Source organism: Typopeltis vanoorti, chromosome 6 (genome assembly GCF_054136105.1).
Source record: "Typopeltis vanoorti isolate ZY-2024b chromosome 6, IOZ_Tvanoo_1.0, whole genome shotgun sequence".
Classification (NCBI taxonomy): Eukaryota; Metazoa; Arthropoda; class Arachnida; order Uropygi; family Thelyphonidae; genus Typopeltis; species Typopeltis vanoorti.
Window position 1 is genome coordinate 66,408,679 of NC_143554.1, and position 27,297 is coordinate 66,435,975.

General features: G+C 35.4%; 1 protein-coding gene across 1 annotated transcript in view; it reads right to left on the reverse strand.

The window, feature by feature from the left end:
- Positions 1–27,297, reverse strand: part of Nipped-A (Transcription-associated protein Nipped-A) — a 936,100-nt gene that overhangs the window by 826,005 nt on the left and 82,798 nt on the right. Inside the window, exons 7-9 of the mRNA XM_090393977.1 lie at positions 24,648–24,814; positions 17,948–18,044; positions 11,626–11,764 (exon numbers count right to left, since the gene is read on the reverse strand). Of these exons, the coding sequence (XP_090250103.1) occupies positions 11,626–11,764; positions 17,948–18,044; positions 24,648–24,814 (403 nt within the window). The remainder of the gene's footprint in view (positions 1–11,625; positions 11,765–17,947; positions 18,045–24,647; positions 24,815–27,297) is intronic.

Sequence of the window (27,297 nt, forward strand, 5' to 3'; positions counted from 1 at the left end):
TGATAATGTTGGAGTCTTGACAAGTAACAGACTGATTTGGAGGAAAATTGTAGATAGGAAGTTAGTAATGATGTAATTTTTTCATGTAGTACTGTCATATCCTGTACACCCCTTGAGGGTACATGGCAGGAATTTGATGATGATGATGATGATGATTATGAACTACTTTCTCAAAAAGTTCAATTAATACTATTCAGAAATACTATAACAGAGAAAAAGATATATTGGGTTTTAATTGCAATGTAATAACATCAAGCTAATCAAAAATACTGTTAGATTTACCACTTCATTCTCATTCATTCAGTATCCACATATATGCCTACAAATGGGATGCACTAGGCACCAGGGAGTGGAACCCCCTTTCAAGTTTTCAAAATTCGAGTCATCAGAATTCAAGGAGAACTGGCCTACTAGTCCAGAACTCGGGGGGGGGGGGGGGGGGGCAACATGGCCGTCAGGGGGGGTCCCCTAGTTTATTTATAAACTTATTAATGAGTTATAGTTAACAGAATAACCTTCAATTTAAAACATGTTAAAGTACTACTAATGTATGCATAGTATTGCAAAATAGTATATACTAAAGCAACAAGTGTCGCTAACACTTGGAATGAGTTAAATTTAACATAAAATCCATGTCACGTCATGTAGAGGCTTGTAGAACTTTTGTTTAAGTCAAGATTTGTCTGTATTATGTCACACCTCTGTGAAGTGCAAGGACCCTGCACAACCCACCAGATTCACTACTTCAAGCATCATCTATACATTAAATAATCCACTATCTACACTATGCTATCTGCTGCCAAATAACAGTATTTTCTGTTAAGTGCATGCATTCTCTTGCTGATTTGCCTGTGTACAGTATGAAATACTCAATATTCTCTACAGGCTTAAACCAAACTGAATGATACTATAACATGATGAAATTTAATGCCAACTGTGATATCATCCAACATGAAGCAATGACCCTCAGCTGTTTTCAATATTAAGTGTGTGATGAACTTATCTGTAGTGATACAAAAATCAGAACCAGGGTGAATGAGAAAGCAGTTACTGGAACAAGCTCCAACTCAATACCAGCAGAATTCAGGGCAGGCAACATCAATATAAAAAGTAAAAATGGAAAAACAGGATGGTAGAAGAATAAGAGAAGCACCACATCTGCATCATTAGTGTTATCAAACAAAGACAAAGAGGGGTGAGATTCCTCTAAATAACAATATGAGATGTTAAATTTAGAAAAATAATTATCAGGAAAAGAATAGCTATTCACAATTAAACATGAAGATAAACTTGAATGGAAGGCAATTTCAAGTAGGGTGATGTGGGTAAAATGGACAATTAAGGAAAGAAGGCAACTGACAAAGAGAGGAAGAAAAAAACTGATCCTTGTTCGACATCTAAATAGTAGAGTATAAAATGAATATCAGAACATACAAAAATATTTGGGGAAAATTTTGAGAGAAAATGTAAAATTAATATTAATGGAAAATATGTGTGGATTTTTAATCAGGAAATGGACTAGTTATTTTAACTCCAAGAGTGCACAAATTCACATAGAGAGAAGATATAAGAAACAAGAAAAGTCTTATTGATGATGATATTATTATTGTTAATGGTGATATATTCACACCAGTTAAGGCTAGAATATATTGGGGATTTGAGAGAGGAAGTGATTAAAACTAAATGTTGAAGTGTTCAACATTTAGTTTTGATCAGGATAAAATGAATACCACATCTAAAAGAAATATAAACAAAAAAGATTTTAAAAAAGAATGAAAGTGGAGAACCTTCCAGAGGTTAACTGCAGACTCAAACCTAAGAATAATATTCAACAAAAAAATTAAAGAGTTTGAAAACATGAATCAAACCTTGGAAACTCAGTGGCAGACTCAGAAGATAATTGACTGATTCAGCCAGAAGTGTGTGATGAACTTATCTGTAGCGATGCGAAGATGCAAACTTCAAAAAACTCAAGTAGTTTTGAAGTTCTGATTTTTGGAATGGAAAACAAGAGAGCATATCAAAAGTTCTTGACAAGAAAGTCAGCTTGATCGATTTGTGGTTTTATGGTGCAATGACAACAAATGTCATACTGCAGCAGGCTTTAGAATATTCTAATATTGCAAATTTTAAACCATGTTAAAAATTATTCTAATTTTGTGAATGTTTTCAAATAAGTTTTCTTATAATTTATATTACATTTTTATGTGTTTACATGGTTATGTAATCTACAAAGTCCTTAGATTTAGATGATACTAATTCATATTTGGTAATAATTATTTTCTATGCAATAAATTAGAATTGCAAATCATTCAATGCATTTTCTTTGATTATTCTAATTTTTTGATTTGGAGGTGTAATATCTACAATGTGGTATCTACATATAAACAAATTTGAAAACAAATGTGTTCAAATAAACTAATTTTTTGAAAAATTTAAAACTGTCATGCAATTTGACTAAGCTTAATAACATCTGTCTGATTGTATAGGGCTCAGCGATAAGTAAAAATTTCATTTCTCTCTCATGTGAAACACTCGCACTTCACCAGAATATCACTAATGGTAAGATGAGTGTTGTAATTCTCACATATAGGTAGGTCATTAGCCCCTCAGTAAATAAGAATGTGTGAGATGACTGACCTATGTGGAGCCTAGCAAGAACAACTTCCTCTCTTCTGTTCCTACATTGACTGGACTGCCAATGCTTAATTTCAGGTTTAATCTCATGAAATTTTTTCATCAGCGCTTCCTGCCAGGAGTATTGTCATTGGGCAACCAACTGTGATTTTTACAAACCAGGTGTAGTCAGTAAAAGTGACTGTCAAGCAGTATGTCAAAAAAACACAAGCAGATGCTAGAAGCTGCATCTACAATGTCATTTCCCTTAATTCTGATGTGGTTGGGAATCCAACATAACCTAAGATCAAAATTAATGGTCTTCATTTTGTACAACAGTTGTAACACCTGTCCAGGCAGTGAATATGAATTATACACAGAAGAGAAGACAGCCCGTAAAGAACTCAAGGAGTCTGTATAAATTATACACTTTTGGTATGAATTTTCTGTGATATGCACAAGTGGGAGCTGAATGCCATGTAACTTTGCTGTGTAATTACTGCGATCAAGTGGAATCTGGTTGAAGATAGAAATGTTATGAAAGATAGCAGCACAGAACTCTGATTTCGAACCATCAGTAGAGATGCGCAAGAAATCAAAGTGGGCTGCTTTGTGTTGCATTCAGCAATTGAAGGTAGATAGATGAGGGTGTATGAGACTTCTGTACTTGATAAAAGTGAGAGGTTGTAAGATGGGGCACAAGCCTGCCATGCAGGAATGGTGTTTTGTGCATGATAATAGCTTCTATAACCTCTTTAATGCACATACCAAAAGGACAGATGGCAGTCTGATGTGTGTGATACAGAACCTCATAACACAGAGAAAAGGGACTAATCCACGTAGAATGATCTGGAATGGACCTTATTTTTAAGGTATAATTAAGAGACAAATGTTTTCATCAAAGTGATAGACGGATTCATTTGATTCAAGATGAAGATTTTGAATGGGTGATGTTTGGAAAGCACCAGTAAATATTCAGATACCCTGAAGACGGATAGGGTCCATCAAATGGTGCATGCGCTCCCTTGCAGATCTGTACACCTGAAACTTCAAAATCAAGCTCTGAATATGTTCAATAAATACAGAACAAAGAACATTGATCAGCAAATCTATGTAAAGAATGTTAGATTTCTCTGAAAGATCAGTCCCAAAAACTTGGCCTCTGTACTACAGAGATAATAGTTTGCCTGAGAATCAGGTGGGCAGTTTCAGCAGAAGTGTACACAGATTTTTTTAATAGAAAACCTGAATCCATGACAAAGAGCCCATAAAAGGGCACAATCAATTGCTTGTTGAAGTTACCTTTCAATGATTCTCGTATTAGAGTAAATTGTGAATTCCAGTAAATGAATGTGAATTGTGAGGTCATCAACATAAAAACAGGAAGGAAAATGTTCAGTAAATGAGTTCATTCTGATAGCAAAGAAGGTTACACTCAAGAGACAGCCTTGAAGAACTCCCTCTTCTTGATGATATGGCTGAGATGTTTACCATGCTTCCCACTCAAACTTGGAGACTTGGCTGGACAGGAAGTTCTTAATAAAAACAGGAAGGTGTCCTCTCAGACCAAGATTAAACAGGTCTTTTAATATGGTTTAAAGAAGGTTACATTCAAGAGACAGCCTTGAGGAACTCTCTGTTCTTGAAGATATGGCTGAAATGTTTACCACGCTTCCCACTCAAACTTGGACACTTGGCTGGACAGGAAGTTCTTAATAAAAACAGGAAGGTGTCCTCTCAGACCAAGATTAAACAGGTCTAATATGCCATGTCTTCAGGCGGTGTCAAGCTTTTTTCCATGTCAAAGAACACTGAAATGACATGTTTTTATTTTGGGAAAGTGACTTTTATACATGTTTCTAATCAAACCAGATGGTTTAAGGTTGATCAGTGTCTAGAAAAACTACACTGTGTGTCGGAAAGAAGTGTGTTGCTTTCTAAGTACCAGAGAAGACTTGCGTTTACCATTTTATCCAAGACCTTACAAAGTCAGCTAGCCAGAGCAATTTGATGATAATTGTTGGCCTGTGCTGGATCCCTGCCAGGTTTTGGAATAGCAATGACTATTGACTTATGCTAAAAGTCGGGAAACTCTTCCTCTGTACATATTCTGTTGTAGTAAGAGAAGGAGATTCACAGAAAATGAAGGGTATTTCATCATCTCATAATGGATGTCATCATTGCCTAATGCACTAGGCTGAGAGAGAGGAGAAGTGCTCTTTTGAGTTCCTTCTTAACAAAAGGCTGATTGTATGGCTCTATCCCCTTGGTATAAAAGTATAGCTGCTGTTTTTCTTATGGTCTTCCAAAATTAGAAAATCAGGAAAATATGAAACTGTTGCTGAGATTCTGACAAAGTTTCTCCTAAAGTGTCTGCAATAGCTTTGGGATCAGCAACAATACATCCATTATCGTCAAAGGTAGACCATCAGTGTGTTCTGTATCTACCTTTCATCTTCTTGATTTTATCCCATAGAATTTTTGCACTGGTTGTTTGATTAATCCATGATGTAAATTGGATCCAGGATAGTTTTTGAGTCTGACATCTCACATAACATGCTTGTGTGTTTGTTGTGGTGGAGTATCTACGAAATATACCTCATGCTGTATCTTGATCCTTCTTGGCACTCTGGGTTCCATCAAGGCTTTGGATAGTGTGGGATGATGTTCTGGAATTGATGCATGGACAACACAATCTGTTACATACTTCACTGCTTCATTAATAGGTGTTTGGCTGACTGCATCAGTATTAAATTTCTTAAGTTGGGAAAATGTACTCCAGTCAGCCAGGTCCATTTTCCACAAGGGCATCAATATAGGAGAATGTGGTTCTTTTGAAGACAGTGCTAATAATGGGAAAATGACTACTTCCATATATGTTTTTTTTGATATCCCATGTGAGTAGTGGAAAAATGGCAGGAGAGCAGATTGTAAGATCAATTGCAGAATAAGCATGTGTAGTCTTAAGGAAGAAGGTATTTGCTCTGTTATTGATAAGGGAGAGGTCATGATTGTCGAGAATTTGCTCAATGATACAATCTCATCTATTTGTGCTGGAACTACCCCCACAGAGTGTTATATTCATTAAAGTTACCCATTAGGTGTATGGGCTGAGGCAGTTGCAATATGAGATTATCAAGTTCCCTTTCATTTAATTCATAACCTGGTGGTAAATATATTGAGATAAGAAACTGGGATAAGAAACCATACTGATAGGCAAATCCCAACTGCTTCCAGAGTAGTATTAAGCTGGACATGATGGAAAGGAGTATGACTGCCCACAAGTAGAGCTATTCCACCATGAGCAGAGCCATTCTGCTTCTGTGCTTGTCTATAAGAGAGATATTCCTGAAGGTAGTGTCCTCACTGAGTTTTAAATAAGATTCCTGCAGACAGAAACAAAAAGGGGTTTGTGTTTCTCAGCAGGTGCTTGATATCACTGATATTCTGGCAAAACACAACAGTTCCATTGTAAAAATTTTTCTATTGTTTAGGCTTCATAGACTAGTCTAATTTCCGTGAGGGTGAGGACTTACTCTTGTCTGGTTTATATTTCTCATTTGATTTTGGAAAGTATGAACAACTGGTATCCATCAATGAAAAGTTAAGCAAAAGTCAGTGTACTCTGAGAAAATATATAAGAAGACAACGTAATGTGTAAAAGAAGTTAAAAACAAATATCATGGGAAGACTTTGGTAAGGTGTCGAGAAAAATATCAGGAAGGTTGCAAAATGTTCTGGAGTAGATGATGTTCAAGCAGAAATGCTTTCAAATGTAGTATAAAAGTTGGTAGTGGCTGCACAACATAATTCAGAAAGCAGATCCATCCATCCATCTATTTATTAGACATTAACAGATGTGGTATGGTCACTGTGTTGCTTGGTGATGTGCCACACCAGTCCAGGAGAAATGCAGTGACATTTTTTGCAAGGACCAAATATTCTGAGGTTGAAAGTCTTTCCACTTAGTTATACTATAAATTAAAGATGTCAAGAAATTGTATTCTTGGTTTAATCTTTTATCCAAGTGTAAGCAAACAAGGTTTGAGCATGAAGTAACTTCACAACTGTGCAACTTGTATATATAGGGCTAATGACTTCACATCACTTGTATCAGCATCCAATAATGCAAAACACATATCTTTATGGACATCTATGATGCTATGTATTATCTAATCAGTGGGAGCCACACTCAAGAAGTGATACCAAGGTTGAAGTAATGCAGAAGTCATATTTCCATATACAAGTAGCCAAAAGGTGTCACACCTTATTACTAAAATACTCTGAATTAGAGATAGATGTTGAAAGTCTAGTGAAAGGCAAGTGATGTGAAGTCATTTAGCTCTATATACAAGTTGCCCGGTCGTGAAGTTACTTCAAAATCAAACTTTGTTTGCATACACTTGAATAAAGGATTAACCCAAGAGTATAATTTCCTGGCCTCCTTAATTTACAAATATTCTGAAGTTCATGGTGGACTCAAGAAGTTAAAGAGGCAGTACTGGAAAAGAAGAAATAATATTGAAAGTTTTTTTGTTAGTCAACAGGTTGCCTTAGAGAATAAGGGGGGAGGGGGGAGTAAGAAATTAAGCTGTATTTAATGAATCTAAACAAAAATCACAGCAAGAGTTTAGTAAGAATATAGAATACATATATCATTGAGGTAGAAAAATATTCTGGAGGCTCCTAAAAAGCTTAGAAATGGAAGCAAGACCAATTAAAAATGATAAAGGTGACATAAATCCTGAAGATAAAGATATTTTAGATAGCTGGAGCAATTACTTTGACATATTATTATATGGGACAATCAGTGAAACAATGAGAGACAATATTCAGGTATCTAATGCCAAGATGGTGGGGGGGGGAACCAAGAGCAAGACTATGATCTAGATTTGTGACAGGCTTTCTGGTCTAAAAACCAGATTTTATGCTCAGAGGTGGCTGTGAGCTAGATAATTTTATTTTTTCATAAAAACTTTCTGTAGCATACCTGTGAAATCAGAATAGAGGGCAATTCTATAATCTTTTATAGAACTGCTCTCAGTTTGACATATTGTCATCATCTATTCATTGGACTCAGATGCCATGAAAGTTCCAGATGATGGAACTTTATCAACAGAATTAGAAAGATTTCACTATGCCATATGAGCATCCGCAGGTAACAGCTAATCAAATTGCTCACCAGCTCAGCTGCTGCTGAATGGAAAATTCATTAAAAAACACACAAAAAATAAGATACTTAGAACCCCAAGTGAGGAACAAAATATGATTAACTCAGATTTCACCATCACTTAACTCAACGCTGCCATAAACCTATTAAAACCTAGAAAATCCACAGGTCTTGATGATGTCTGTAATGAACAGATTAAACATTTTGGAACCAGGACTAAAGAGTGGTTATTAAACCTATACAATACTTGCCTCAGAACCCTAAGGATACCAACTATCTGGAAGCATGCCAAAGTGGCCTTTCTGAAACCAGGGAAAACCCCAACCGAAGCAAAAAATTACAGACCTATATCACTACTCAGCAACCTCTTTAAACTCTATGAACGATTAATTTTAAATAGACTACAACCCCTAATCGAACCCCCATCTTATTGCTAAGCAGGCTGGCTTTAGACAAGGCAAATCCTGCACATCACAAATTCTCAACCTCACTCAATATATAGAAAATGGTTATGAGCAAAAACTTGCCACAGGAGTAGTTTTTGTAGACCTGACTGCAGCATATGATAGCATAAACCATCTCACACTCAGAAATAAATATACAGGATAACTATAGACTATCGCTTTGTCTTCCTGATCCAATCACTCTTGGAAAACAGACGCTTTTACGTGGACCTTGGGGTAGGAAGAGCCACTGGCACCACTAAAAAAATGGCCTCCCCCAAGGAAGTGTGTTATCATTACTTTTCAACATCTATATCGATGATCTCCCCATCTTTCCAGGAACTAGAAATTATATCTATGCTGATGACCTTGCCATAGCTACTCAGTCAAAAAAATTCAAGTCCATTGAAACTACTCTATCACTTGCCTTAAATAGTCTAACCATATACTATACCAGCAATCAACTAAAACCAAATCTCTTGAAAAAACCAGACTGGCCTTTTCCACCTTAACAATAAGGAAGCCAACAGGAAGCTACAGATTTCTTGGGAAGGCTCTAATGTAGAACATTCCTGGAAACCAATCTACCTCGGTGTGACTCTCGATCGCACCCTCTCATAAAATCCACATAGAAAAAACAAAGGCAAAAGTGAATGCAAGAAACAACATACTAAGAAAGCTCACTTCCTCCAAATGGGGCAGACGCTAGCACACTGAGATCTTCTGCCTTGGTCCTTTGCTATTGTTTTGCTGAATACGCCTATCCAGTATGGTCCAGATCCTGCCATGCTGAAGAACTTGATCCAGCATTGAATGAAAGCTGCCACTTAATTACAGGATGCCTGAAACCAACACCACTAAAAAACCTGTATATTGCACCCCCTTCAATTCAAAGATCTGCATTCTCAGCTGATGAAAGAAGCAGACAAATGAATGATGAAGGCCACCCACTGTTTGGCCAGACCGCAGTGTCCCAAAGACTAAGATCCCGACATAGCTTCCTGACAACTGTTGAACCACCTAAAAACCTCCCAGAGACAAGACTTCAACAATGGCTTGCACTATATTCTGAAAATAATACTGGTATTCCAACAGCTGAACATCTTCCACGTGGTGCCCCTTGGACTGGAATACTTGGAAAAGCCTAAACAGACTCCAGATGACAGGACATTGCAAACAAAACCTCATCAAATGGGGCTACCTCACTGGCCCAGACAATTGTGAGCGTGGGACAACCCAGTCCATGGAACACCTTCTTTCTTGTCTCTTTCTTCCATCGCCTTATGCAAAAGAGGACCTTATATTCTTCACCGAAAGAGCAGTTGATTGTACAAGATACTGAAGGAACATCTGACCATGTTTATTATATATGTTATATATAGTTTCCTTTTTTTTTCATATTTAATTATTATTCCCTGCATAATTCACCTACCAAATCTAAGCTGATCTCATTGTAATGTATCCTAATTTGTTGTAAATCATGTTCTACCACTTACTTATTACTGTACTACTTTTATTTATGTACTACCATATGGATGCCGTATGGTCACTCCATAGCTCAGTGATGTGTCACACCAGTCCTCACCAGGTGATCTTGTTGTATGCTTTTCTGGAGGCTTCAGCTCTCTGAAGATCGATCACTCCAAACACACCATTCCCTCTATTCCAGTGAGGGTCTAATCCTTCCTCTTTTACAGGAACCTTGCCTTCTATTACTGTTTTGAGAGGTCCTCCTTCCATCCTTTCAATGTGTCCAAAGTATTTTAACTTTCTTCTGTCAATAACCTTAAGGAGCCTTAAAGTCCTACTGTTCATATGTGTGTTGAGGCTTACGTGTGTTAAAGTCCTACTGTTCCTTTCAAACACCAATCAGTTTATCCACATTTCAGTATATGACATCCTCAAGAGTCTTCTGTAATACCACATCTGAAAAGCAGCTATTCTTTTCCTATCAGACTTCTGTAGGTTCCAAATCTCACATCCATAAGTTGCTGTTGGAAAATCAGCTACATACAGATTCCTCAACTTTGTTTCAGTCGAGATAGTCCCATCCTTCCAGATTTTAGACATCTCTGACTATTGTTTTAGCCATTCCTAATTTTCTTCTGACATCTCCAGAACAGCAATTTCTCACATTAATAATGAATTCTAGGTACCTTGAACTTGCTGACTTCCTCAATTAAGGTAGACTTGTTTCTCAGGAGCTTCCTTGTCTCTGTATTACTTTTTTGTAATAATGTCTGGGCTCAAACATTTATTTTCTTTTGAATATATGAACTGTTCAGGCTTTAATTTATACACCTGTTTTCATATTCCCAATTCTTTAAGCATGAGTTGCCTCATGCTTAAAGTTTTCTTCTATATGACCTACAATGCTCAACATCCATTGGATAATGTAGGCCATCTAGAGCAGTCAGATCACTGTTGTCAACGTGATGGAGGGTGCTATCAAAAGATACTGAATTTATAGGTATGTTCATATTTTTATGCATTATTTAAGGAAAATGAATTTTTTAATAAAGAATTGGACATTTGGACTACTTCAGAGGAAATTTTTAAAAAAATTTAGAACATTTTCTTTTATAAGTATAATTTTAACAAGTTTTACTGTGCTCAACTTAAAACTTAAATAATTTTCTTTAAAGTGAACTGGCCCTTTTTTAAACTGCATCAATAAATCAATAAATCTTTTTTAAACTGCATCAATAAATATTTAATGTGATGTGATAAAAGAACCACCACTAGTGAAATACGAAAAAAGGGAATAAGAATTCTGAGCAATACTAAACACTGCGCAGTAATATGGATCATAATTATTTATGCAGAATGTGTTTCCTTTAAAAATAATTCCCAGATTTTCTCACTCTCTACCTCCCAGTAGAACGTATTACTGAAAGATATGTGACAGTGGTTGAATTCCTCATTTCTATTCTGATACTATGCTTTAATAGCATAGTATCAGACTAGAAAGTTAGCATTAAAGACAAGTATATCTATAAAATCAAGGTCACAACAGATATGATGTTAGCTTGCAAAACTTTTTTAAAACAGTGCTATAAGATAAAAATTTTACATTTAAACACTTATGTATATTTGAAACCATTCTGTAAAAATTTATTCTAACATATTTTTTAACTGATAATATTTTCAAAACACACAAAAAATGTAGAAAAAAAGGCAATGCAGTTCAATATGAAAATAGATTTTAAATAGTCAATCTTTTTGTTGTCCTTCAATGGCTTCAAAAGTGGTCAAATATACTAATTTGAAATGTAATGAAAATATATGGAATGCTGTGTAATTGGTTTACATGTTTGTGCAAGGGCATTTTTTTTTCTCTCTCTCTCACACGTGCAAGCATGCGCACACACACAAAAAAAAATTTATTTAACTTACTTTCTCTAAGCTCAGTAGCTAATATATGTCGAGCAGCAATAAGCAGTTCTTTCCTTAAATGAGCTACTTCTTGGGGACAGAGTTTCAATAAACCTAACATACCATTGGCCAACTGAGTTGAATGTGCATTTACAACATCCTGAAAGAGAATTTGCTTTTTTTTTTAAGGTGATAATGATAATACCAAAAAGAGTTTCAGTTCAAATACATAAAATTTACACAAATAACAATATGGTTATATAGGGTGCCATACAAGGATATATATTTTTGTTTTATGAATAAGCAGGTTTGCTTACACAAATCAGTAAGAATAATTAGATTTTTTTTTATATGTGCTTAAAATATATATTTTTTGTTGGGTTTATCTAATTCTAGAAGTGAAACAAAATGGCACCATAGCCAAGTTTAGAAGAAATTATTACCATCATTTTCTGGTGTTTACCCATCAAAGGTATAACAAATGTTGTATACCTAAATAGGTGTTGGTCTATCATAATAATGATAGACCAACACATATTCAGACCCTAACAGAATACTGCAAGACTAGTTTTCTATTATGTTTTACCATCATTTGATAGAAAACTAGTCAATGGAGATTAATTCAATGACAAGCTCTGAAGAAAACACTGATTGATTCAGTCAGAGAGGCATGTGGTGAGGTTGTCTGCAAGGATAGAAAAATCAGAACTCCATGGTGGATACAGGAAGTTAAATAGGCAGTGAAGGAAAACAATAAACATATCAAAAGTTCCTAGCAAGTAAGTCAGCTTGTGCTCTTAGAGAATACAGAGACAAATGTAAGAAAGCTAAATACTGTGTAAAACTAGCTAAACGAAAGTCATGGGAAGACTTGGGTAAGAACATAGAAAATAAATATCAAAAAGGTGGCAAGATATTCTGGAGGTTGTTGAAGCTTAGGAATGGAGGAAAGAGTCCTGCAAAAGGAGTTAGAGATGATAAAGGTGATATGAAAACTGGAGAAAAAGATATCCTTGAAGTATGAGTAATTACTTCGAAAAATTGCAAAATGAAACTAGCAGCGATGACAGCACATTGATAAAAAACACTGACCAGGCATGCAATCAGGAATACATATTCATACTTGAAGTAGAAAAAGCCATCAAAGGCCTGAAATGTGGAAAGGCAGCTGGAGTACATGATATTAAATAATGCTCAAGTATGTAGGTATAACACTCTTACAGTGGCTGCACTACATAGTTCAGAGGGCCTGGACAATGGGATGAATTCCAGATGATTAGAGTAGAGCTCTCATAGTACCCATATATATATAAAAAGGGAAATAAAACTGAATGTGAGAATTGCAGGAGGTATTTCTCTACTGAGTGTTCCTGGGAAGATTTATACCAGTATACTTGAGAAATGTTTGAGAAGAATTGTAGAAGAGAAGCTTGGTGAAGAACAAGCTGGATTCAGGCCAAATAGAGGATGTCAGGATTCAGATTTTCACTTTACGACAAATAGTTGAGAAGTCATGGGAATATGACCTGTCACTACTTACACTAGTTTGATAATAAAACAAAGTACCTTATGTAGCATTAAATTTTTATCAGGTTACACCTTCATAACGTACTTTAAGCCAATGTAGAATACAATATGTTTGCCAAACTGATGGTTTCCAAATAGTTAGCACCATTAGGAAATATTAACAGAATGAAATTTATGACTGTAGTAAACTTTGACATAGAATGCTGAAATTCTTTTCAAATACACCAGCAATAAGTAAAGCCAATAATTAATCAGAATGAACTTACTAAGAGCAATTTGTTTTAACAAAAGACGATTTTGATAAGTGAATAAAAAGAACATGCAATACAAACTTAAAGAACTTTTAATCTTTTTTTTTTATTTATTTAATGTGAATTCCATTTATTAAAGGTTGCAAACCTGCAAACAACACATTATTACTATTAGTATGTAAGTGTTATGTAATCGGAAAATTTCACAGGATCAAACATATTCTACTTTTCAAGTTACTTCAGTCTTTCAATAACCCTTTCGTTGTCTGATGGTCTTACACTACGCAATGAAAGGTTTCTACAAGCTAAAAATATTCATGAATATCCATGTTAGAGTGGGATTCGAATTCAGCAGTCTGTAAACTAGCCATTGGTTGTCGATTCAATTGGCTAACAGAATAGTAAATTATTGTTTAAATAATGAGGGAGCTGAAAACACATTCTTCGAACTTTATCTTATGAAAGGAAAATTAGTGAAGACAAATTTAAAAATGTGTGTGAAGTATTGAATATCTGTTCAGCATTTTGCAGGCACTTTTTGAAAAGGAAGATGGGCATATTTAAAGGCAAATCTACTTTTCACAAAATGTGAACAGAAAATTTTGGTGAACACATGTAATTAGTCAAGAAATAATTTTGAAATTCAGAAATAACCTAATAAAAAAAAAACTGTATTTTGTAATCTAACCAGTGAAAGTAATTGGTGGTAATTTAGTAAAAAATGACAACTGTAAAAGTAATTTACTAATTGAAATAACTGTATAATTTTATCCTTTCAATACTCAGTAGTTTCATTTTCCCTACCTTTCTCTCAGAAATACACTGCTTAGAAAGAAGTCAATGGACACTTCCAATGCAAGGTGCACAGTGCCATGTAAGAAGCCCTGTGTTTGTAGCAAGTATAAATTGAAGGAATGCTCTTGAGTCAGTGCAACTGTGTCATGGCGAAATGGTTGCAAGAAGAGAACTGGCAAAGTTTAAAAGAAGCATTAGCATTAGGACAGGATGCCATGCTGCAGGCCTAACTCTTATGCAAATTGTTGACAAATTGGGCCATTCCAAGTCAAAAATCAGTGATACCAAGATGGAAACTGAGATGGAAATGCAGGGAGTCAACAGCAAGTGCCACACACACACACACACACAGTGGATGACCCACCATACTAACCAAACATGACCGTAGACTGCTACGAAGTAGACTGCTACTGCTACAAAGGATAATATATATATATATATATATATATAAAAAAATCGCCATTCATCAGCCGATACATTGAATGAGGAGTTCCGGGAATTGACTGGAACACAAATCAGCATAAAAATATTCCAATTCCAATGCAAGGTGCACAGTGCCATGTAAGAAGCCCTGTGTTTGTAGCAAGTATAAATTGAAGGAATGCTCTTGAGTCAGTGCAACTGTGTCATGGCGAAATGGTTGCAAGAAGAGAACTGGCAAAGTTTAAAAGAAGCATTAGGACAGGATGCCATGCTGCAGGCCTAACTCTTATGCAAATTGTTGACAAATTGGGCCATTCCAAGTCAAAAATCAGTGATACCAAGATGGAAACTGAGATGGAAATGCAGGGAGTCAACAGCAAGTGCCACACACACACACACACACACACAGTGGATGACCCACCATACTAACCAAACATGACCGTAGACTGCTACAAAGGATAATATATATATATATATATATATAAAAAATCGCCATTCATCAGCCGATACATTGAATGAGGAGTTCCGGGAATTGACTGGAACACAGATCAGCATAAAAATATTCAGAACCAAGGCTCACAACATGGATTTCCATGGTAGAACTACAATAAACTCCTCTTATGGAGCAAGGAATCATGCTACACCCTCTACCAAGCAGATGGATGGGTGTGGTAGGATGCCAAGTGAACATCTCTTACCAGAATGCATAACCATAGCTATGAAATCTGAAGATTGCAGTGTGATGGTATGGCCCTGTTTTTCCTGGTATTGGCATTGGATCTCTGTGGTGCCATGGACAGTGAACTCCGACAGATATCTGCACATTCATGATGATGCAATGCTTCCTACTTAATACCGTTTCTACAGAACTGACCATTGTCACTTTTGTCGCTTTCAGCAAAACATATACTGTGAATAAGGCTGCTGTTACAAATGTGTGGTTTATGGACATTAATGTCACCACACTTGATCGGCTTCCACAGAGCACTGATCTGAACCCCAATGAACATCTATGGGATGGAGCATTGGTTAAGGTCAAGAGACATATGCCCCACAACAGTCCAGTATCTCATTACATGCCTACAGGAAGAACATTATCAATTTCCTTATATGTACCCTCAGGGGTGTTCAGGCCACTATGACAACACTACATGATTAAGTTTATATTGCGGGGAGAGAATAATAGAGCAGCTATTGGGTTGGATTAAAACAGTATACATTCTGAAAGTTGGAAGGTGAGGAGAGTAAAAGAGTTTAAGGGAAAAGACATTTCTTAAGCCAAAAATTGGGAAAAGAGCATTAAGAGGGAAACCAAAAACAGTTTCCCTCATAACAATTATCCCAAAATTAATGGAAGTTCTTTCAATGAAGGCTAAAGTTAGAATGAAATTAAAAATGATAAGAATAATAAAATAGTTTCTCCTGAAGTAACGGACAGTTCCAGCAAACTTATTCTAGTTATATGAACTCAAAAGTGATCAGCTTTTTGTGCTCCGCAACAGGGAAGAGGTTTCCTGAAGAAAAAAGAACTTTAAAATTATCTTTGTATTCCAAAGAAACAGAAAAGGGAACTAATATTGTAGACAAGACATGAAAAAAGAAATACATTCTTTCTTAAGAAAGGTTGTGGACAAATTATTTTTTTTTTGTTTTCAAAGAGCAGGTATGAATTAATCATAATTATCAAATTCCTCATAGGTTGTACAGAATTTGACAGTACTGCATGAAAAACATACATCATTACTAACTTCTTATTTACAATTTTTCTTCAAATCAATCTGTTACCTGTCAAGACTCCAACATTATCAGATCTTATATTTCTGTGTTCTAAGGCACTTTTTACTGTATCATCCACCTACGTCATGGTCCTCTGTTCTTTTTCCTGCCAACCTGGCAGAGAACACTTGTTTTGATAATCTTTCCTCTCCCATTCTCTTTAAGCGACCATACCAATAGAGATTAGCTTTGCTAACACATTCTTGGATGTTAACAATATCAAGTTCTTTCCTAATATCCTCGTTTTTAATATGATATTACTAACATGGTGTAAGTAATAACTAGTCCATGTCCTGAGCAGAAATTTAGCAGATACTTACCATTATTATTAGGTTTGCTTTTTCTCCAAATTTACTCAAAACATTCTTATATGCCTGGTAATCATGTCCTCCTCTGCTGTTTACATCTCCAACGAGGACCAACTTTTTCTTTTTTGTTGTGTCAACCTGCATCCTCTAATGCCTTGAAAAATTCCTCCACTTCTTTCTTTCTTATTAGAACTTTCTGTGGGCCCATAAGCACAAACCCTCATTGTCCCGTTCCCCATTCTGATATTAGTCCACATCACTCTACTTGATATTGCATGCCATTTAAAATTATCCTCATATTCAGTGTTTAATATTATAGCTACTCTTTTTTTTCTCCCCTGATTGTTATTTCCTGAATATAACATCTTGTATTTCTTGATCAGAAAGATCTCGCCCGTTTTTTTGCCTTCTTTGTTTTGGTAACACGTATTATGTCGATCTCGCACTTATCCAATTTTTCTGCTAGTTCCATTTCTTTTCCATTGATGATGATTTTTCACCATTTGAAGAACTATTAGAAGAATATAATAATTTTGATATAATAATTAAAAGATAATTTTGTTTAGTGTGTTTGTTTATGATTTATGCCAATTCTTTATATTTTTTCATCAACTTTCAATTTCTTACCACTTTCTTTGTTCTGTTTCCTGTCATTTCCTTTGTTTCTTGGGAATAGAGTAGTTGGTCAGTCTTGTTTCTTCTAAATTCTCCATAACCAACTTTGTGCTGTAACAAACTCTGATGCTTTTGATTTGCTGTATATAGCAAGCATCCATTGTGCTGAGCAACGGATGTTTAACCTAAATTGTTTTTGATGACAAAATGAACTTTTACTCGCTCTGATATATAGCAACTATTGTTGCAGGAAAAACATCACATGTCATTTGTTTTAGTGTTTATATATTTATTTTATTATAACAGGAGATAAGCCTGCCTGAAATGTAAATTTTCATACATTCAGATCACTGAAGATGATTATATCTTATTATTTAATATTGATGTTTATATAAAATAAAAAGTTGCCTACTTACTTGTCTAAGAAACAAAATTAAGGAATAAGTAAAAGTTATTCCTTAACTATCATGAACAACTGCTAGAAAATGACAAACCAGTTTAGCAGAGTAGCTGGAAATCACTACAAGTTAAAAATAACAAAGGCAACATGTAGATTATATATAATTTAAGCCATATTTCATTCTTTTTTATACTCCATGCCCCATTCAAGACTCAAATTTTAAAAAAGATTTAATTAATTTAACTTACTTGGTAGATGCGAACAATGTATGCCAGAAAGGACAGAGTTTTAATCTGAGCAGCCATGAAATCCACAAACACTTCTTTATTAAATGATGGGCTCATCCTAAAAATTAAAAACAAGAATGTCAAATGTCTGTGATAATAACAGGCTACACTAAGATTTGTTACACTATCCTATCAAAATTAAATGACAAAAGGTATAGATATAAACTAAACATGTCTTTATTAACAAAAATGAATAATGTATCATCCTGGCATTGGCAATAGTAATACATCAATACACCATATAAACTTTTATTTTTCCTATATTGTTTCTAAGCCGAATATAGAACCTATATAAAGTTCGGCAATTCCAAGCGTAAGCAAATACCTGGATAGTGCAGCACCTGATCCCTTAGGTAGTACCCATAATGTGAACTTAGCTCCTAGGAGCTGTATTATTGTTCAACATTATGAGAGAAGGTAACTACCCAGACCGGTTTCAACCTTTTTTGAGGTCTCATCAGTGAGTAGGTAGACCTAGTTAATACCAAGTTTGTAGTGAACAGAACTTACATCCCTTTTATGAGAATTGCCAAGAAGCTGTCCTAATAAATTACTAATTATATATGAAGAGCCAAAAGGCTTCACTTCGGCAACATGAACTTATTTAAGTTAAGGAAATCATCCCATATTGTTTCTTAGCTGAATAAGAAACTCAAAGAGTTTCATGCCGAATATAGAAACTATATAAAGTTCGGCGATTCCAGCAGCTTGCACTACCTAAGGGATCAGGTGCTGCACTATCCAGGTATTTGCTTACGCTTGCCGAACTTTATATAGTTTCCATTCGGCATGAAACTCACTGAGTTTCTTATTCAGCTATGAAACAATATGGGATATAATTCCCTTAACTTAAATAAGTTCATGTCGCCGAATTGAAGCCTTTGGCTCTTCATATAATTAGTATTTTATTTTTCCTATTTTGTTAATAGATGTAATAACAAATGAAAATGGATGACAGAATAAGGAAGGCTCATATGATAAGGAGCCAGATGAATAAATATATATGGAACAATAATGAAATTACACAGAACACCAAGCCAGATAAGGACTTTATTTTTTCTTTTTATTGTTTAGATCAGGATCTTAGAGTTAGGGTTAGAAATAAATAGTTTATCAAAAGACCAGAGAAAAGAACTGGCAGATTGAAGAAAATTGGGGAAGTTTACACACAGCATTAATGGCATAATCATAAAGGAAGACAATAAAACAGAACTCGCCATTATTATTTAATAATACATAAGCAAAAATGATCTAGGATGATATACTAGGAATATGTCTGCTGGTATTCTTTAAAAAAAAAATACTTGTAATAAGAAACTATTTTTTTATTTTATTTTCTCAACTAGTTTCATGAAAATGCTTTTGTTTCTTTGCTTGTCTTTTGTTTTCTTTGCTAAGACGATATGGTTACTTAAACAAAACAGGAGATGAAAGATTAGCCACAGAGATGCCTGAAACAAAAATGGCAATAACATCCATAAGATCATTATGATATCAGTATAAGAAGTGGATGGATACATTTAGGAGTGTTTAGAAAGTCTAATTTTGTGTAAGTGAGAGAGAATCAAATTAGATATCTGACAAATAAAACACATCCCCCAGTATCATCACTTGAAGTGCATCTATTCCGATATCATGATCATGTAGTTTCTTGTTAAAGCCAAACAGGCTTTAACAAGAAACTACATGGATTTCTGTAAACATATGTGTTTTATTTGTCAGATATCTAATTTGATTCTCTCTCACTTACACAAAATTAGACTTTCTAAACACTCCTAAATGTATCCATCCACTTCTTATACTGATATCATAATGATCTTATGGATGTTATTGCCATTTTTGTTTCAGGCATCTCTGTGGCTAATCTTTCATCTCCTGTTTTGTTTAAGTAACCATATCGTCTTAGCAAAGAAAACAAAAGACAAGCAAAGAAACAAAAGCATTTTCATGAAACTAGTTGAGAAAATAAAATAAAAAAATAGTTTCTTATTACAAGTATTTTTTTTAAATATTTGTGTAAGTGAGAGAGAATCAAATTAGATATCTGACAAATAAAACACATCCCCCAGTATCATCACTTGAAGTGCATCTATTCCGATATCATGATCATGTAGTTTCTTGTTAAAGCCAAACAGGCTTTAACAAGAAACTACATGGATTTCTGTAAACATATGGATTACATAGCTTTCCAACCTGAGAGACATGAATGATGTGCACAAAATTCCTACTAGCCAACAAGAACTAATCATTTAGAGTACTTGCTACACATCAGAAAAACAATTTAAAGATGATTTAAATTAACACAGCATTAACGCGTACTGCCTGTAATTATCTGAATATCAAGATGTAATAATTTTAAACCGACAAATAGTTTTTTCCCTTTTTAGTGTAATTGAACAACATTGTAACAAGTGTTACTATTGTATGCCCACACTTCATAGAATCGATCTTAGTGATGTGCCAAGAATAGTCAATTCATGCTGAAGGGGAGAAAGAAATAAAGGATGTACGAATTGATCAACCTGCAAAATCACAGCTTTATATGTAAATTTTCCAATTGCTGTAAAAGCAAAATAGTTACCACTTTAAGAACTAGAATTTTCATAAAAGAAAAGCTAATTTTCTGACACATAATAAACACTCATCCCACGAAACGTACTGATCACCCTAATATCGGAATGGATTCTCCTTTCCCTGACATGCGCAGAAGTGTCTCGCATCTGTGGGCATACAAGTATGTATCGTTAATAGCAATAATTACCCATATGCTTCAATCAACATCTGAGCAATTAACTTCACCTTTCCCATAATACGTCACTCAATGATCTGTCAAATGCAATGACTGTCATTCCTCTCAGCATAACTTGCTATCTGTCAGTCAACTGCATGTACACTGCTTAGAAAGAAGTCTCCAGACAACCCCATGAGCAAGGTGCATCACGCACATAACGAGCCACAGGTTTGTAGCAGGTATAAATTGGAGGAATGTGATGTTCCTGAGTCAGTGCAGCAACTGTGTTGTGGTGAAAGGGTTGCAAGAAGAGAACCGGCGAAGTTTGAAAGAGGCATTAGGATAGGATGCCATGTTGCAGGCCTATTTCTTCAGCAAATTGTTGACAAATTGGGCCATCCCAGGTCAAAAATCAGTGATACCATACTGAGATGGAAATGCAGGGAGTCAACTGCAAGTACCACCCACAGTGGATGACCCCTCCACACTAACCAAAAGTGACTGTAGGCTATAACAAAAGATAATATGTAAAAATCTCAAATTGTTGGCCAATACTGGGCATCGACTGGAACATGAATCTTCCCCAAAACATTCAAAAACAAGACTCACAACATCAGATTCCATGGTAGGACCACAATATGCAAGCTCCACATTACAGGAACCAACATGCAGCACCATCTTCAGTGATGCAAACAGGCATGTATAGTTGGACATGGAAGCTTGGAAAGCTGTATTATAGAGCAACGAATCACACTAGCACCCTCTACTGAACAGATGGATGGTATAGGTGTGGAGGATGCCAGGTGAACGTCTCTTACCAGAGACGTTCACCTGGCAAGAGACGTCTCTTACCAGCTTGTGTAACTCCCAGCTATGAAATTTGGAAGTGTCAGTGTGATGTATTATCCTGTTTTTCCTGGTTTGGCCTCTGACCTCTGTATGTGGTGCCACGAACAATGAACTCCAAGAGATATCTGAACATTGCAATGATTCCTACTTTGTAGGCTTTTCTATGGAACTGACCATGTCTCTTTCAACAAGAAAATGCACTTCATCATAACATTGCTGCTGTAATTAACTGCATGGTTTGTGGATATGAATGTAATCACACTTGAATGGCCTCCACAGAGTCCTGATCTCTACCCCCCTACTGAACATCTGGGATGGCCGGGATGTATCGGGTGAGGTCAAGGGATATCTGCCCTACAACATCGATCTCATTACGTAGCATAACTTGCTATATCAGTCCAATTGCATGCACACTGCTTGGAAAGAGGTCTCCGGACAACCCCATGAGCAAGGTACATCATGCATGTAACGAGCCACTTGTTTCTTCTAGTGGAAAAGTTTAGACGTTGGTTATGCATTATTACTAAATAGTTTAGGGAAATAACAACATAGACTAGGATATACATTAAAATAACTTTTTAATACAAATCCAATATTTCAGCAATGTCACGTTGCCATTTTCAACAGGAACTTGTGAGCAAGACATGTGCACGCAGGCACAGCAAACAGTAAATGAGGACGAAGCAGGAAGCTATTTTTTCTCCTGAAGTCCTACTGGTGCCCCCTAGTGGACAATGTTGGTATTCTTGGGCGATTGGGCTGAGGTCTTCTGATGTATGTTTCCCAGACATACCTCAACAAATTTGGCTGCATGAGACTGCCTCAAATTTGGGAAACCTACATCAGAAGACCTCAGCCCAATCGCCCAAGAATACTAACATTGTCCGCTAGGGGGGCACCAGTAGGACTTTAGGAGAAAAAATAGCTTCCTGCTTCGTCCTCATTTACTGTGCCTGCGTGCACGTGTCTTGCTCACAAGTTCCTGTTGAAAATGGCAACGTGACATTGCCGAAATATTGGATTTGTATTAAAAAGTTATTTTAATGTATATCCTAGTCTACATTGTTATTTCCCTAAACTATTTAGTAAGTAATGAGCCACTTGTTTGTAGGAAGACCTGAACATACCCCTGATATGTACATTCAGGGGTATGTTCAGCCCACTGTGACAAAATTCCCATTGATCGCTATTGTATGCTTGTGGAAAGCATGTCCTTTAGGATTGCTGCAGTCATCGAAAGGAAGTCCTACATCTTATTAAGGTGCAAGCCATGGCTTTTTTGTTCCTTGCACTATGGTGTCTGTTGACTCCTTTCCAAGTAATGTATGTTCAAAATTGGTTTGTCTATTTTGCAGGATGAAAGATATGAATTTCAATGAGAAAAAACACTGCTATTGCCACCACCTTATGAGACTTGCTAACACACTTTGAAATGACTTTATAGAGATTCTTTTGTGTTCTAGATGGAATATGAATCCAGGTAATTTCAGCTAAATGGCATCAGCATTATTGACTGAGCCATGGCAGATGCAGTGTGCATGCCATTCCATTCCATTTAAGCACTTCTGTAGCAAAACCAGAAGGATGACATGACTTTGTGCCCTTTGATTGGAAAAGACCTGAATTCAATTCTTGTTCATAACAAGAGTAATCTTACATGAGATTTTTTAAAACTGACTATTGATTAACCAATCTCATACATAAGTAGCATGGTTTCTGCTGGCTGGTTGGCCAAGTGGTTAATTAACATACTCACTTTTTAACTAGAGGCTGGTGGTTCAAATCCTATTGTGGATATGGATAAACATTTGTGAATGTCTTTAAGTATGAAGTGTATTTCATCACCTGATGTGAAACCACCAGCCAACTTATTGGAGGCCTGAAAAAGTTATGTTTGGTATCTAGAGCAGAGTTTCTAGATATTAAAAAAAAAAAAAAAAAAAACAAGTGCAAAAATAAAATAAAAAACAAGAATAAAAAATTCTTGGCTTAACCATTGAACTACATACTTATATTTATCTAACTTCCATGGGTGAGAGCAACATTTAAAATGAAAAAAAAAAATTACTTTGAACTTAACTGATTACAGTGAACATTAGCTCCACCAAATGTAGTGCCATGATAAATTAACATCAAATATTAATGCTTGAATCTTTGTTTATTCAGTAAATTATTAATTGTTATCAAGTTATAATCAACGTGCTTATTTTCCACTTATAATGTACTTAATGGAATGACCACAACATAAAGAGAAATTTTAAGCAGCAGATTTCATCATTTCACAATTTTATCTGTCACAGAGACATCTTCAAGAGCACAGTGTTAAAATTGTAATAACACACATCACACATATAAACACACAAGAAACACTAAGTGGAAGAAATGAAATTAGACTAAATAAAGACTAAAGTCTTATGAAGAATCTAGTACTCTCTATAGTTACTGTTAGCTAGCGTTAGCTGTTGGGGAGGAGACCTAAGAATTCAAGTTTCCCAAATCTTGGCAAGTTTAACACAACCATATTTATTACGATTAGGCTGTTTTTTTGTTAAATCTGCTAGTAATCTTAAAAAAGTCTTTCCAGTTTGTATTTACTGTGATGGAGCATAATAGTTTTCTTCCATCTGATTCTGAGCAAGGTTCCAAGACATGTCAGCTACACCTAATTGACTATAGTTGTGGCAGCTGATGTATTTTTGTGTTCATCTAGGCAGATATTAGCAGATTTCCCAGTTTGATCATCATATTATAAGTTGCAAGAACAAGGACCTTTGTAAACACCAGGAAAACAGAAGGGAGGAAGTGGATCCTAAGTGGACTCTGAACGGGTTTTAGTTTAATCTTTTCTAAATACTATGGCTAGCTGCTTTGCAATTTTAATTCTTCAAAATATGAAGAAATATTGATGAATTATTCTAAATGCATCTGAAAATTTTAAAAATTATAATTTGTAAAATTTTACATTTTAAAATTAAAAACATAATTTTTAATTACTCAAATGTATTTCTTTACTTCAGGCTGACAATTTAATAAAAAAAAAAAAAAAACTGTTACTCTAATGACAGAACAAGCACAACTTACCTATGATGGGCATTTGGTTGTAGAGTAATGGTTCCCATGATAAGAGGAATAAATTCTGCAACATCTTGGTGAACACTTTGCTTATATAGTTGGTACATAAGAACTACAATAATTGGCAATTCAGCCAAAACTTTTAGTGAAAGCACAGCCTTTGGAATAATAGTATACTGCAAAACAATTTCATTTCTTCAAAATGATATATCTAATAACTACTATACATCTGAAGCTGAGCATTACTTGCTACAAATTTAATATTATGACTAGCATATAGGAAAATGAAGTATGATGTAAAGCCAATAAATAAACTATTCTCTTAACTAAATTTCAGAGAGAAAGTTGACCAAAAAATACCCATTTATTTTATTTGTTTTTAACTATACCTTAATCACCCTTGTTTAGAAAAACAATTCCTGTTAGCAAATTTTACTTTATGTATTCATAAATGATTTATTCATAAATAATCATTTCTGCTATAAAAAATTGTCCAAATTATCACAGAAGTACAAAAATAAAATAAAATGCAAATTATTATTTTATTTTAGAAGGGATAATTCCTTCAACTTTTTTTTTTTTTTTTTTCATCTTTTCTCTTTTGACATACTCCTCCGGTTGGTTTTCTGATGGGAGAAACAACAACTGGAAAATGATGGGCAGTAAAAGGCAGTGAACTGGTTCCAGGAAAACCAAATGTAATCACAAATGATTTGTATTTTCCAACAAGAAGGAATATTAGTTCCATTCTGAAATCAACAGGCATCTTGATCATCCTGATTTTCCATATAGAATGTATATATTCCATAGTCATCTCCAAATGATCAGAAAATATTTTGTCATCATCAAATTCCTGACATTTGCCTTCAGGTGGGGGTATGCAGGTTATTACTATAGTATACATGAAATGCATAATCATTAACTTCTGATCAACAATTTTTCTCCAAATTAATTTATTATCTGTCAAAACTCCAATATTATCAAGATCATATATTTCTCTCTTTCAAGGAACTTTTTACTGTGTCTTTTTCCTGCCAACCTAGCAGAGAACACTTGTTTTGCTAATTTTTCCTCTCCAATTCTGTTTAAGTGACTGCCCACCTAAAAATAGCTCAGCTAACAATATCAAGTTCTTTCCTACTATCCTCATTTTTAACATGATATTGCCACTGTTGTCCCCTAATCTTTCTCAAAAATATCGTATCTGTAATCTCCAGTCTTTAATGAAAAATTTATTTCTAATCCAGCTCTCAAACCTTGGTTAAAACTGATTTGAACACTGTCTTATATAGAGCTGATTTAGGCACTAAAAACTGTGCCTAAGTAGCTGAAATATTTGAATTGCTGTTGATATTTTCATTGGTTTTGTCTTTTTTATTGCTGATTTTCATATCAAATTTATTACAACAGTTATTCAATTTAATCAGGGAATCTTGCAGATCTGTACTGCATTTATTTAGAAGCATAACATTATTTGCATAAAAGTAAGGAGAGGAGATTAACGTATACAGTTTTATCATCGTCCACACAGTTAGTTTAGTGACTGTGTGCTTCGCAACCATATGCCTGGGGAAGGAGTGTCCCAGGTTCGATTCCCGTTGGTGATGTGAGGAGCTGAAGGATCTTCCTCAGCCATAGCCAAGTTAGCCAGTCTTGGGCATGGAAAGTAGAGTTTTTCCCCAAGTTTATTCTGGGGTTTTTCATCCTGCAAAAAAGGCAAACCAGCCTTGAGAGCTTAACACTACGGACACAGGATACATTTGGGAGTAAAGCTGACTACCTTATCCTGTGAACGGTTTGAGGTCTGATAATTAATAAAAACCCTCGACACCGCAGGGTAAAAAGAGGGTAAAAGGAAAAATGAGAGTTATATCAACAGGTTTAATATCATTCTCCTTCATAATGTGATCTATCTAAATGATGAATAATAGACAGGATAGTGTACATCCTTGCCTCAAACCTGATTTAACATCAAACCATCTTCCTGTGCCTCCTTAAATTCTAACTGCTGACGTACAACTCAGATAGAGACTAAGTACTGCTTTATATAATGTCCCATTTACACAATATAACTGAAGCATTTTGAATGGCTTTCCACTGGGCACCTTGTCATATGCCTTTTCCAGATCTATGAAACTTACAAATCTTTCTTATATTCCTATGATTTCTCAACTATTTGTCTTTAAGTGAAAATCTGATTCTAACAACCTCTATTTGGCCTGAATTCAGCATGCTCTTCACAAAGCTTCCCTTCCACAATTTTTCTTAGCTGTCTCTCAAGTATGCTTGCATAAATCTAAGAAAAATTGTGGAAGGGAAGCTAAGAATTGCAGAGGTATTTCCCATTTCCCTATTCATTCATTTCATATGGTCATTCAATGGCTGTGAGCCCCTTTTACGGGGAGATACGGCACCACCTCAATCCCCCCCCCCTGTTTTTATCCGAGCCTAGGATTAGCATAGCTGACAATTCAGACCTATAGCTGGAGAGATTGTCTTAAGTATTCCTAACTGTATCCATGTGTGTTCACGGGGCCGTTTTGCCTGCTTGCATGATGAAAAACACCAGATAAACTGGGGAGAAAACTCTGCTGTCCATGCCCAAGACCGGCTAACTTGGCTATGGCTGAGGAAGATCCTTAAACTCATCACGTCGTTG